This window comes from Xiphophorus hellerii, chromosome 23 (assembly GCF_003331165.1).
Source record: "Xiphophorus hellerii strain 12219 chromosome 23, Xiphophorus_hellerii-4.1, whole genome shotgun sequence".
Classification (NCBI taxonomy): domain Eukaryota; kingdom Metazoa; phylum Chordata; class Actinopteri; order Cyprinodontiformes; family Poeciliidae; genus Xiphophorus; species Xiphophorus hellerii.
The window spans coordinates 11,279,872-11,293,712 of NC_045694.1; the positions used below are offsets into that span (position 1 = coordinate 11,279,872).

The window sequence follows — 13,841 nt, forward strand, 5'->3', positions numbered from 1 at the left end:
AACATTAGAGCCACAGATGTTGGTGTATTTTATTGTGGTTTATGTGACAGCTCAACCAAGACTTTTGCATAAAGTGTTACGCTTCCTTCCAGCACATCACATTGAACAAGCCATCCATCCTCGAGGCGAAACGTGATGATGGCAGCATCATGCTGCAGGGGAGCAGGGGAGTGAACAGAGTTAATGGGAAGATGGACTAAGCTATACTGCAAGAAAACTATCTACATAAAACTGGCCAATAAAATACACTGAAGGTTGTAGTTAAACAAAAAACAATGAAAACATTTAAGAAGCCAGAAGACTTATATACTGTAGGTAGAGTAACAACATTTAAAGTCCCACAAAATCTGGAAAGAAAGAAAATTTACAATTAAAAAATGGGTAAATATAAAAAAATATCAGCCAACAGAAGAAAAACAACTGTGTAGGAGTCAAATATGACCACAAAACAATGGCCTAAACAAAGTAAAATAAAAAACACAAAGGATGATCAGACAAAAACTACCACAAAAACATACCTTCCCAAATTAGAAAGGAAAATAAAGGTATGATTCTTGTTTAAACACAATGGACTGATGTTTATCCTATACATTTTTAACAAATTCACACAAACATGGTCAGAAATTGTAGTCAGGTTTTGTTTCTCCTACTTATAGTTGCTGAAGGAAAGTCCATCTCATATTTATAACGAGTTAAGAGAAGAACTTTAGTGTCGGTCTTTAGGCATCAATATGACTATTTGCTGTTGAACAACGTGAACGCGCACGTACGGATGAAGTGGGGTGCCGTGCGCGCGCCCAAAAGCACAGATTCACAAAAGCAGCAGATCAGCAGAGAGGTGAACACACACACAGCCCCTTCTCAGTCTGCTACACCAAAGCGGAGAAGAAACCGGAGCAGTTTGGTTCTGCTGGGTTTTCCCGTCTCCTTCTGGACCAGAACTCGCCACGGAGATGAGACTTTTAAAAGTCACTTAAACCCATCATTTGGATCCTGCTCACTTCAAACGCCGCTGATGTCCCACCGCGCTTCGGATGCAGCAAAGATGGCATAACTTTACATGCATTGGGTCCAGTTTCGCGTGGGGACATTCATCCCAGCTCGGACCCCGTGTCCAGGCAGCTGAGGCCGAACAAGAGGCGAGGCGGCGGGAGGAGGAGGAAGGGGAACCGTGAACCCGGAGCGGCCGGGCGGGATGGTGCGCCTCTGGAACTGCCTGCTGCTGGGATATCTGACCTGGAACCTGCGCATATCGGACGCTCAGGGGGAGTACTGCCACGGCTGGCTGGACTCTAACGGGAACTACCATGAGGGCTTTCAGTGTCCGGAAGACTTTGACACTACGGACGCGACCGTGTGCTGCGGCTCCTGCGCGCTGCGCTACTGCTGCGCGGCCGCGGACGCACGCCTGGACCAGGGGGTCTGCACCAACGACAGGGAGGTGGACAACACTGAGTTTGCCCCGCGTAAGTTTAGGGAGTTTTTATTGTTTAGAACTCAAAGCCAATTAATGGAAGTATATTATATATAATTTTTTATTAATATTATTTTAAAGCAATATTTTGTACAGCAGCAATAACTATACCACTGATATGTTACTAGTTTTTTAAAATTACAAAATTTGCTTAGATGCTTGTACTGTTTACAATTAGTTGTGGCAGATCTTTCAGTAGAGGTCAGAGGTCAGCTGGAGAATCTGGACGAGGAAGAACAGGTTAAGTTTCAGACTTGGTCAGAAATACTTCATGTCTTTAAGAGGAGACGGGAGTCTCCAACAAAAAGAGCGCAATGCGATCTTTTTAAATCACGGTCAAAATAGAAATATTGCAAAATAATAATAAAAAAACTGTAGCTGCAGAATCTCAGCCCAAGTTTTTAGGCTCCTTTTCTTGTTCCTTGGATGTATTTTCTTTTCAGCTTTGAACTTTTAGAGAGCTGCTTAGATTCAATAAATTCATGCTGTTTCAAAGTTGTATTCTCAGCATTATTTTGACTAAAGAGTCTAGTTTCCAAGCCACCTGCTTTCATCTTTGCTCCAGATGCTTCCTTTTACCTCAGCACACTTTAGATTGTTATTTGTGGAAAAACTGGGTAAATTATGATGCAGCATATCTCTGCCTCTCGCCTGATGTACATAAAACACACAATTTTAATATATTTTTCCAAAGATGAAACCTGAAGAAGTGGAGGTTGAAGGTTTTCCAGAATCAAAACTAGTTTTTGCGCAAGTTGGCAACGTTCTGCTGCCAAACAAAACTTGTTTTAAACTGAGCTAATCACATCATTATTGCACGGAAATGCGTTTTTAGAGCTTGTACAAGCCATGCAAAGTAAGCTGTGTAGGTTTTAATCTTCTGCTGCCTAAATTTAGAGGTTTTATCAGTTTTCTTTCAATTTCCAGAAGGGAAACGGGGGTAAGTCTTGAACTGATTTCACTGCGTCTCATAAAATAAATAAATGCTCACAGATTTCCTTCCTGAGCGCAACCAGGCTTCATGAAGAGCAACTTGAGATGTTTGTGTGTTCAGCAGGAATGCGTCCCTGTTTTGGTTAGAACATTTCATGGGTTTTAAAAGAAAAACATGATTTAAAGTGTTTGATAATGATCCATTTGTCTGGATAAAGGTTATTTTTGTGTACATCCTTGGATAAGCATTCATATTCTTTGGACATTTCCCACATTCAGTCATGCCAAAGCCACAAATCTTAATTTCTGTTTCCCAGATTTAATGCAATAGGCCTCATAGTAGCATATTATTTGAAATAGATGCAATACATTGCACAGTTTTAAGAATTTTTAACATGAAAATCTGAAAAGTAAAGCTGGCGTTCATATTCAGTCTTCTAGTCTCAAATCCATGGGTGAAATCCAACGCTGTGTGTTTTTTTGATATGGGCATTTGTCCAGGGTGTCATTAGATAAGGGGATGAATGATATGATGGCCATCCCACAATGAAACATGTTTATGGCAGCCCCATGCTGCAAAGTTGGGAAAGATAATCAGAATTTAAAGGAGCTAAATAAAGGGTAAAATCGGTAGAACCCGTTAGAAGCAGCAAAAAAGCATGTTTCACTTTCCAGCAGGAAAACAAACCCAAAGCTACAGAGCTAGAGATTTAACTGAATGGTTTGAATCAAATCTGTTTTTAGGTGTTAAAATGGATCAGATAATTGAGAATCTCAGACGTTGCTGATCTATTCGGAGAGGTTAAAGCTACAGAAATGTAAATATTTCACTGTGTGAAGCTGGTGGAGACATATGCAAAAAATAAATACAACATGCAGTTCTAATCACAACAACCAGAGGTCCTAAAAAGTACTGTATATTGGTTGTACTGGACTTTATTTAGGAGAATCAGAGTAAGGGTTGGGCAGGAGAATATGAATGGTAATATTCAGATTTTTATTAGTAAAATATTGAAGATGATTTTCTTGTGAAATACAGTACATTGAAGTTTGTGGAAAATATATGAGTAGTTGTGCTGAGGTCTGTTTTTATGAAGTGCATGTCACTAAAGTCTAAATTCTGGTGGTGAATTCACTTCTAAAACCTGATAATGAACTTCAGATCCAGAACATTTTCACTAGAGGTTCACCAATAAATCGACCCCGACTTCTTCGATTATTATAGATCGGTGATTGACCGATAAGTATCTTATCTACCTCGACAAAGGTCTAAAAATTATCCACGGTCCTATTTTTGCTCTGCTGTGAGAGGTTGGGCTGGCAGACCCGCTCAGCAGGTCAGGTCTGCACGTTTGGAGTCAACAATAGTCACCACACTGTTACCTACTCAGCGACTTTCTTTCCATATTTAGAAAGATTTCAGATAAAAAAAAATCAGTATTGGCCAAACACTGAATTGGCGTTCAGCCAGAAAACTGCAATCAGTGCACCTCTAATTTTCACAAAGTTTCAAGTGACAGAAATTTTTTTTTCTATATATAATATTTTCCAGATATGAAGCTTTACTATCATGGCTGTAGATCTTATTTGCATTTACTCCTCCTCTCCCTCAGAGCCCATCTATGTTCCTTTCCTCATGGTGGGAAGCATCTTCATAGCCTTCGTCATCGTTGGCTCCCTGGTGGCGGTCTACTGTTGCACCTGCCTGCGGCCCAAGCAGCCCACCCAGCAGCCCATCCGCTTCTCTCTGCGCAGCTGCCAGGGAGAGACCATCCCCATGATCCTGACCACGGCCCCGCCCAGCCTGCGCGCCCCGTCTCGGCAGTCCAGCACGGCCACCACCAGCTCCAGCTCAGCGGGTGGGGGCAGCTCCACGCGGAGGTTTTCTTTGGGGGGTCCGGCCCAGCAGCAGCAGCAGCACGGCTGCCTTGTGACTGCCACCGTCTCCTCCTCAGCCTCCACTCCCACTCAGACCCCACAGACTCTACTACCTCCTCCACCACCTCCGCCCTACACATCACCGCCCATAACAGGAGCTCTCCAGCACCCACAGCTGCAGCTCCACCAACCCTCTCACGCCGCTCAGAGCACCAGCTTCCTGCTTCCCCAGCAGTACTTCTTCCCCCTGCAGCCTGACGCCTTCACAGCAACCAAGGGCTTTGCTGACTTTGGACAGAGCTGACAGGCGTCACCAGAGGCTTACAGGAACTCCATGAGTCACTGAGAACAAACATGGCTGCCCAGGTTATGATGTTAAGGACTGAAGGGGTGGACACAACAACAGGCCTGTTTGGGGGACATTTCTACATTTTATGCACTTTTATAAAGCCAGCAGATCCCTGTGGTCTAACTAAACTCTTGTCCAACTTCCTCCAAAAACATCTAAATGTCTCGAAATGTTGTTTTTTTTAATAGAAGTATATTATACAGAGAATGTAGGAAGTTTTAAATGTAAAAAATGACACCTGAGAGTGAAGAGACACTTTCTTTGTGTGGAAATGTGGGCTTTTGTGAAATGATTTCTTAATGTACACTAATTAAAAGCTGTTTATTGTCAGTTCTGTGAAGCATATCAAAGATCTACACAAAAACAACTCTAGTCCCCTTGGGTCAGACATACGGTCATGGGAAATAATGAGAAAACCCTTCAGCAGCTTGTGTGATTTTGTGACATTTTGATATAAGGATATTTAAAACAATCTAACAATACCTAAAAACACAAGTATTATATAGAAATACTAAAAATGAAGAAAATACATTTCTAGCTTTTTTGTAAACTGAAAAAAACACTGCAGGTTCCCTAAGGGTAATAGAAAAAGGGCACCTCCATGTTTAATTCAACTAAAATTAATCAGTATCTCATCAGATAAAGGTAAGTTTATAACATCTTTACTCTGTATTATGATGGAAGTTTAGACCTCAGATATCCAGCTTGGTGTCCCACTAACCTTTGAGAGTAAACACCATGAAGAGATCCAAAAAGCAGAAGAAGATTGGTGCGGTTTACGAGTCTGGTAAAGGACTTATGGAGGTCTCAAAAGAATTTTAAATCATCATTGTTTATAAGAGAATAACGGAGGAGGCAGCAACTAGAAACAGAAAATCATCAGGAAGTGGGCAAGAATAAAGAAATTAAATGTCGTTGGGGAGAGTCGAAGCCCAAATATTCATATCATTTTGAGAGCGATACAGACAGTACATGGAAAAACACCCCAAACATCTCAGTGACTGAATACAAAAAGTGCAGTTAGCTTTTAGAGTTCATATTTTCTTCCTTTCCTCAGTGTCTATGAAATATATTAGACACTAATGTGTGAGGGTGTCCTATTAAAGCAGCTAAATAAGTGAGTACTTAATGGGGGGTGGCTGGTGGACTGGTTGGACCAACACGGTAGCTCCCTACCTGTAGCTTCTTCTTGCGCCAGACTTCACGGCAGGAATGCAGAGCTGAGATCCGTCATTGTCAGTGCTCAATGAGCATGGCATGGTCGCAGTGTTAAAAACAACTCCCTCCAGAAACAGGTTTATGTTGCAGCAGGAGCTATAGGGTAGCCTTCACAAAGACCTTTCTGTTCCCCGGTTACCTGACTGTGAAACTGATCTGGTGATCAGCATCTCCTGAAACCTGCCGCGGATGTTTGCTGCTGCGTGGAGAGGATGCACAAAGTTACAGCTTTTATCACAAAAATGCATCTTACAGGATGAGTTTCAGGGTGAACATCTGCAACACATTCAACGTCTGTCCTCTCAAAGGAAAGAACAAGTTGGCAACATATTTAGAGCGTCTCTGGAGAGATGCTTTAATGCATTTGGAAAGTTAAATAAAGCCCTCCTTACAGGCGCACTCAGACTATTTTTTGTTAAAAGTGTTTTATGAACTTTGCCTCTTTTCTGAGTTGTAAGCTCTTGAACACATTTCAGAAAAACCACACAACCTCTGTTTGCCACAATAACAAGAACACATTAGTTAGGATTCTTCATATAATCAAACCCTGTTGTTGGGATTTGTGGTCATTTTTCCTAGCGAAACAATGTATTCACCACCATGATTAACAGCAGGCACGATCATTCATCTAAATTATGTCAAATAAAAAAAGAACCAGCTTCATGTCTCTTTGTTTGGGTCAACTTTAAACATCAGATACAAAGAAACATTACTAGATCCTTTATTTCTTTCTGAAAATCTGGCTGCTTTAAAAACAAGTTTGTTGAAGACATAAATCAGTCTCCCTTACCAAATAAAAATAAAATCTACAAAAATGGATTAGTGCCTCTGGAAAAAAAATAAAAATAAAAATCTGACTTTAATCTGAGAGATCTGATTGTGGGTTAATCAGAGAACCTCATTGCTGGGTGAAGACCCATTTTTCTCTTACAGTGAGCAGGACAGTCTCTATGATAACCACTAGATGCCAGCTGGTTGTTTGGGGGGCTTGGCAGAAATAAACATCTCTTCTGTTCTACAGTCACAAACATTAGGTGGATTTTTAACTGGAACCGTGCGCTTCAGGTCTCACAAAGCGGAGCAATAGAATAGAATAGAATAGAAATAGAAGAGGAACTGTGACACTATTGGCTTGTTTTTTCTTTCAAACACCCCATAAAACATTTTGGGATTAATGGCATCAGGAATTATTTTTTAAACACCATTAAGGTCTTAAGTACTGTAAGTATCCTTCTGGAAAGAAAAATACTGAAAATACAACGGTTCATCAGAATAATGATGCACAACATGAAAGAAACGATTCCTCAACACAGAAGTCAACCTTCTTTCACGACAGTCTGCAGTCCTAAGGAATGGTAAAGATCTGTCTCTGTACGCTCCCACTTTGTAAAATATTTTGAAAGTTTAAATGCCGTCTTTTTAGCAAGCTGGTTTGACAAGTGACTAGTGATTTAGTTCATAAACTCAAATTAAGGGTTGGATTCTTTCAAAGTTTTAATGTCAAACTGAAGGCCTGCAGGCAAAATCCAGCTAAATCTAAAGGACCACAGAAATAGAAGTTAAAGATTACTTAAATATTATTTAAATCAGTTTTTATTTGTATGGTGCAAATTTTCTTCAGTGTAAAAGGATGGCAATATTTATTTATAAAAGTACTAATTGAATGCAAAGAAATATTTTGACAGTTTGTTAATAGGTAGTTTAATCAATATATTCTGCTTCCCTCTGAGGTCATTTATTATTTAGTCATTTAAGGTTTTTCACACACAGAGGTGCCAATAAATCCAGACAGCATAAACCACAACCCAGCTTATGGAGCACAGAACCAATTTAAAAATCCTGATGATGGTTCTAGGGGTTCAAAAAGCAGTGAAATGACCTTTTTCAAAACTTAAACACCAAAATGTTCAATGAGTAAGAAAAGCTTATTTGTGATGTTGACACAAAGCTATAAATCACAATGAATTTTTCAATTTTTTGAAGTTTTCTTTTTAGAGTAAAAAATTAAGTTTCATACCTGCAGACATTTTTCCATTCTTAGTTTGATCCTTTTCCACACCTGTCCACAATTTGAGAAGGATAATTGTACTAAACTCTATTCTCCTCCACACTTTTCATTTCCAGGAACATAAATATAACCCGATGAATGCTACATCCATTTCAGTCAGTGCATTACCCAGCAGCCTCTTCTGTTAATTTGCTATCTTTGGATCACTTCAAAAGATGGCGTCCGTTTTGTTTTTACAGTGAATGCTGCAGAGGCCAACACAGGGGCCCCTAGTGTGAAACAAGGAAATTAGTCTGGAGGCTTGTCTGTTACAGTCAGACAATTAAGACTACAGCAAAAACCGCACACAAATTAATCAAAAATCTGTATTTGACCTATGATCTCATATTTCCTGGTGATGTTTTTGTCCTCTCTTTCCCTGTTTCCCTGATGTTGTTGCTTTTAGAAACACACAAAATTAATCAAAGATCTAAGTTAGCCGCTTTTCACTTGATTTTGCTCAAATCCTGGGACATTTCTACAAGCACAGATTAATTTTTTTTCCCTCTATTATGTGCTGTAGTGGCAGAAAAATTAAAAATTAATTGGCAGATTCTGCCTAAAAAAAAATCCCACAAATTGGGAATAGACTAGGAAGATCCTAATCTGAGCATCACTGGTTGCTGTCTATACATGCACAAAAATCAGCCAGTGTGTTTACACTGTTCCTTCCTGGTTGTAAAGTTTATTTCAGTAGTCCTTCATGGCAGTAAAAGACAACACTTATTAGGTTTGCAGTCCCAACATGCAGAACAATCATTGAACAAAAGAAGAGAACAGAATCAGACATTAAAAAGAAATTGTTAAAAGGTGCATTTTTTCCAACTTTTGCAAAGTGATCAACACTCCAGAGAGATTCAGAGTAGTACAGTTAACACGTCGGAGAACAGTTTGTGTTATCCATTCATGCAGCCCACAACATTCACAGACGACAAAGTTTTATGTTCTCTGCAGAAAAGAAAAAGCGACAGTCCAAGTCTCCCACGACGACGGCGACGACATTCACATTCAGCTGCTTGGAAATTTCCGACAACCAATTAAGTCTTTTTTTTTTAAATGCTATTAATGAACAAAAAACAAGAAAAGTATCTGAAACTTAAAACACAAAAAGAAAACATTCCTGTAGAGCAGAGGTACATCGTATGAAGTAAAACAAGTTACAAACATATACACTCTTTAGAAATGATAAACTATATCATACCAGATATTAAGAACTGGAAAGGTACATTGAGTGCACTGTGCAACACTTCGTGTAAAAGCAAGCTGAACACATACACATACACGCCCACACACCCCTCATCCTGATCACACACACTCCCCTGTACGGGCCATGCAGCAGTACACACAGATAAATTAGAACTATACCTGAAGTCGTGCAGACGGACAACTGGAGCGAGCATCAACACACACACCCTCCCCCACACACGCAGATAATAAAAGAGACACACCAGGACTCCCAGTCACACACATGCAGTCCATCCACACACACATACAGCACATGCACATGCAGGCTATGAAGTGACACACACAGTCAGAAATCTGATCTCCCATAGGGAGAAAAAAAGCAATCACACAGACACTGACCAGTCAAATATAAATAAAACAAGCCGGAATAATAATATTCATATTAATTGTTACGAGACATTTAAGAAAGCTCAGTTTCCACGTCGGATCTATTCTATCTTGCCAAAAATGAAAAGCTATAGACAATTCATAACAAAGCCAATCAATGCAAAAGTCATAGATCTCCAATATAAAAATACAAATTCACAAAGAACTACAGAGAGAAAGTGGTTTTGATACCGTCATGGAGTTTCCTGGCTAATATTTCTCTCCCTTAAGCTAATGGCACTTATGTTTGAAGGGATAAAATCTCCATTTTTAGGGAAACACTACCGCTACTGTGAGCTTGCCTTTTAAACACTGCAGGAGTGCAATACTCTGGAGTTCAGACAGTGCTGTTGTCTTCAGGGGTGTGCGGGTGTGTGTGTGTGAAAAAGAGAGAAAGGGAGAGAGCTTCCAAGTAGCACTAAATTATTCTTGGCAATCTTTTTCTTCTCAGAGGGAAAAGTTTCAGGTAGGCACCGCTGTGATTGTTGAGAGAGGAGTGATGTGTGGAATGCGATTCTAGGTCAAGAGCCGAGCTCTGGCTGTTAAAAACAAGAGGAAACGGGACTACTGTCAGCTCTAAAAGAAAAAAAAAAATAAAGCTCTAAAAAGGATTAACCAGGCACGGCATCTACATGTTTAAAAGCTGCAACTAAAAACCTAAATTAACGCGAGGTAAAAGAACAAACAGGGACGAAGGCATGAGCAGATGTAAGGCATCACACAAGAGATGCTCACTTAAGTGCAAAAACAAACTAAACCATTACAAACATTTGCTCTGAAGTGGTCTGGAGAACATTTACCTGCATTTGGTAGAAAATAGTCCGAATTCACTAGTACTTGGACGATTGTATACACGACTGCTCTTTGGCAATCTTTCACAAGTTCGATTCCTCTGAACTAGCTCCTCTCCAGTGGTGTTTACCTCAGTACTAACAGTGATTAGGAGTGGTTTAATAGAATGATTTTAGGCTTTGTGGCTGTGCTAAAAAGCTGTCATTCAACAGGAAGGAGAGGTTCGCTTGGACAAAACTGAGCGCGAACAGTGAAGAATTTCAGACCACAGAATGCCAAAAAACGCACAGTGCTCATCAATTCTGCTGGACACACAAACACAGCTGATAGTGAACATGGTTTGTTTCCGTCCTGGTGTTTTTGTCGTCTTTTTTTTTACGTCCATGATTTTCATGGACTTTTCATTGTTCCACAGTCCATCTATTTGTCCGTAGCTACCTTTGTGTGCTGGAAGTTTACGCTCCCACCAACGCTTTTCTGTCCATTAAATAACCCCGATAGAGACAGCAGCAATGGCTCCAGGCGGTCCGACCGGGAACAAGAAGGACGACGGCGCACCTCTAGTTGCTTCTCTGTTTGGTGGTGTCGTACGCTCTGATGACCTCGGACTGAGACACCACTCCGTTCTCATCTTGAGAAAAGGCGTAGCCGTCTGAAAACAAAGCGACACGGTTAAAATTAACCCCAAACAGAACGTAAAACATCGAGGACACGAAATAAACAAAAATCCAACGTAAATATCTGCGAAATACTAGAGCTGCCGTGATATTGTGACATTGCTGTTGAATATTTCAACAACATTTATTGTGAGGTTTAGCATCTTGATCACGAAGTTGAAACCACATTTCATATTCAGTTTAAAAACCCTAAACCTCTTCTTCCCTCTCTCACTAACGGACATTAAATCAGACTGAGCCTTTCCTGTTTTAGGCAATTTAGACTTGCCAAAAGTATTATTCTTTACTAAATACCAGATTCTTTTCATGCAGTTTAAACTATTTGACTTTAAAACTGCATGAGTTTGATGAAACTTCAGCCAGCATCTTCACGCGGCCTTCTACTCACATCACTGAGCTGAGACACAGATTTCACACCAAAACCACGTTCCGTATTATTGATGAATGTGGAACCTTCAGGAATCTGGAAAATGTTAAGGTCCACAAATCTCTTCTTTTGTTTTTTTTTCCATAATGCCAGCCAAGGCACCAGTGTGTTTAAGGTGTTACCCTAAAATCCTAAAATTAACTGAAATATTGTAAATTAACCTATTAGAAGTCTACAAAGCATTGACATAATGCCCCCCAAAAAACATGTCTTTTAAAATAGCCTTAAATATTAGCCTTAAATATTGTACACTGCAATTGAGTTATTGTACAAATTGATATTGAAATGATGATTTTGATATATGTTGTGCAGCTCCAGCAAATATGACTATAACAGGTCCAAAAGGATCCATTTTTTAATTAAAAACTTAAATAAAATAACTTTTCAATGATTTTCTAGATTAGCGAGTACCTGTACGTTTTCAATTTTTATTTTTTTAGCTTAATGATGCTAATGATGACCTAAAGGAGATTTTTAAAGGACAGGGTAGAATGAACACAACAACAGTTGCTCTCAGTTATTTTTTTCTAACTCTTAATGCAATTCTATAACCAGAGGAGAAACAAACATTTCTGGCAGTGACAAATGCTCAGTTTTCTTTCTTTTCTTGTCAGGAGTACAACAATAATGCGAGATGAAAGTAGTATTGGTTTTCTGAACATACAAATGAATAAATTAATAAATATTTCAAACAAACATTTCTGTTAAATGAAATAATGTGATGAGTCTGAAAAACACACAATCCCCCCACCCACAAGGTATATCTGTACTGTGAAGCTGCACTATAATCTACACCTTCACTCTCCTAACAGGGTCTCACTTGACCTTTGGCCCGTGACTCACCTTCAAGTGTCAAATGACTCGCTCAGTGCCTGGCGGCCAGCAGGGCAGTTCAAAGGAGCCCGCTGAGTCGAGTGCAATGTGAGGGAATAACAGCGCAACATTTCATCATTATCTGGCTCTACTGAGCTTATCTCAGGACACACTGAGGCACACGGCAAGGAAGGAGCGAGAAATAAAGCTACAAGGAGAGATAGAGGCGTCTATCTGGGAGCTACAGAGGGCTGAGACTTAAATAGGGATGAGGTGTGAATAATGAATCAAAAAGGAATCACACAACAATGATTTCATCCCCACCTAAAGGACAAACAAAAAACAAGCTGATCAGACAAAAGGCACAAAAGAACAAAGAAACACACAAACCAGAAAATAAAACCCATGCCTGAGAGGATATTGGATGGTTAAGACAGCTAAACCTGAACTTTTAAATATTAAACATAGAAATGCTTCATTCTGATTGATTTCAGGCTCAACTGGGGTCAGATTTCTGCCTGGTTTGAGAGAAGAAATGTTTCAACAACATCTAATAATCTGAGATTATTATTAAAAACAAAAAAAAAGGAACATGGGCTTTTCCTTTGTCAAACTTATTAAGTCTGCTGGGAATTGAACACAGTTTGAGCTGATTACTGTATATATCAGAAATTAGCAGTGTGACAAGACAGGGCTGAGAAAGCCTTGTAAGATAATACACAGCATTAATGATGCTGTCTGACGTCGCCAACATGAATATATATCAATCATTTAGCTCTTCTGTCTGAGTGAAGATGGATTCTTTTCACACAGACCAAATGAAGAATATTAAAACTATTCATCAGGTAGAATCAGTCCAGAAATTACAAGTTTAACAAGTTTTCCACTTTGTTTCCACAATCTGGTGGTGCTGATGAAAACACTGTTTGGTGTGAAGGTTGTTACTGATCAAAGAAAACTCAAAAGTTAGCTGTTGCTTAGTTTTGGTGAAATGTTTCAAAGTTTCACAATTATCAAATTAAATGAGCTCTTTTTTATCCTTTAGAAGAGTCCAATCTCTGTGTCACAGATCACAGGTGTAAAAAATGTTGGCAGGCTCGCTGAGACTGATTTTTACAGTTAGCAATGCTGACCGTTTACAGTTTGAATGAATTTTGTAAAATAAAATGAATAACTTGCATTGAAGCAAACATCTACATTATTAGTTGTGCACAACATAAGTTGGTGAGCGTTAATCTGTCTTACAGAAGACCAAAGGACATACACTGATAACCTGGAATATTTTACGTAATCTTAGGCCGTTTGACTGCAAATTAGTTACGGATAAAATGAATTAATGGGTGTTTAATCTGTACATAGCTGCTTCAAGAATATATCTGCCTTGAACAAGTAAATAAAAAGGAAAACATGATGAGAAAAAAAAAAAAGAAAAAGAAAACGTTGATAAATGGTGAAAAACTGATCCAGAGGTTTCTAGCAGTTTTTTTCCCACTCCATGCTTCTCATTGCAGTTTTAATATCCATTTAAAATTCATAGAGTTATGTTGTCAATTTTTCCCAAACAATTACGGACACTTCCCGAACAAAAAACATAAAGAAACGAGAGAGAGAGAAGGAGGATG

At 39.4% G+C, this 13,841-nt stretch overlaps 2 protein-coding genes across 10 annotated transcripts in view; one reads left to right on the forward strand and one right to left on the reverse strand.

Annotated features, from left to right (window-relative positions):
* Positions 1 to 307: 307 nt before the first annotated feature.
* shisa3 (shisa family member 3) lies at positions 308 to 6,248 on the forward strand. Its single transcript, XM_032554413.1, has 2 exons — positions 308 to 1,466; positions 4,021 to 6,248. The coding sequence occupies exons 1-2, from the start codon at positions 1,196 to 1,198 to the stop codon at positions 4,587 to 4,589; spliced, it is 840 nt and encodes a 279-aa protein (XP_032410304.1). The 5' UTR covers positions 308 to 1,195; the 3' UTR covers positions 4,590 to 6,248.
* A 2,316-nt stretch (positions 6,249 to 8,564) lies between these two features.
* atp8a1 (ATPase phospholipid transporting 8A1) overlaps positions 8,565 to 13,841 on the reverse strand; it is a 108,769-nt gene continuing 103,492 nt past the window's right edge. For all 9 annotated transcript variants that reach the window (XM_032554408.1, XM_032554407.1, XM_032554410.1 and 6 more), the window contains one exon: positions 8,565 to 10,954. In XM_032554408.1, the coding sequence (XP_032410299.1) occupies positions 10,863 to 10,954 (92 nt within the window). In that variant the 3' untranslated portion in view covers positions 8,565 to 10,862. The remainder of the gene's footprint in view (positions 10,955 to 13,841) is intronic.

Excerpts from the sequence above, each read along its gene's own strand:
- shisa3 (XM_032554413.1), top strand. The coding sequence starts at position 1,196 with ATGGTGCGCCTCTGGAACTGCCTGCTGCTGGGATATCTGACCTGGAAC. Across the intron at positions 1,467-4,020 it reads CAACACTGAGTTTGCCCCGC|AGCCCATCTATGTTCCTTTC; the intron begins GTAAGTTTAGGG and ends CCTCTCCCTCAG.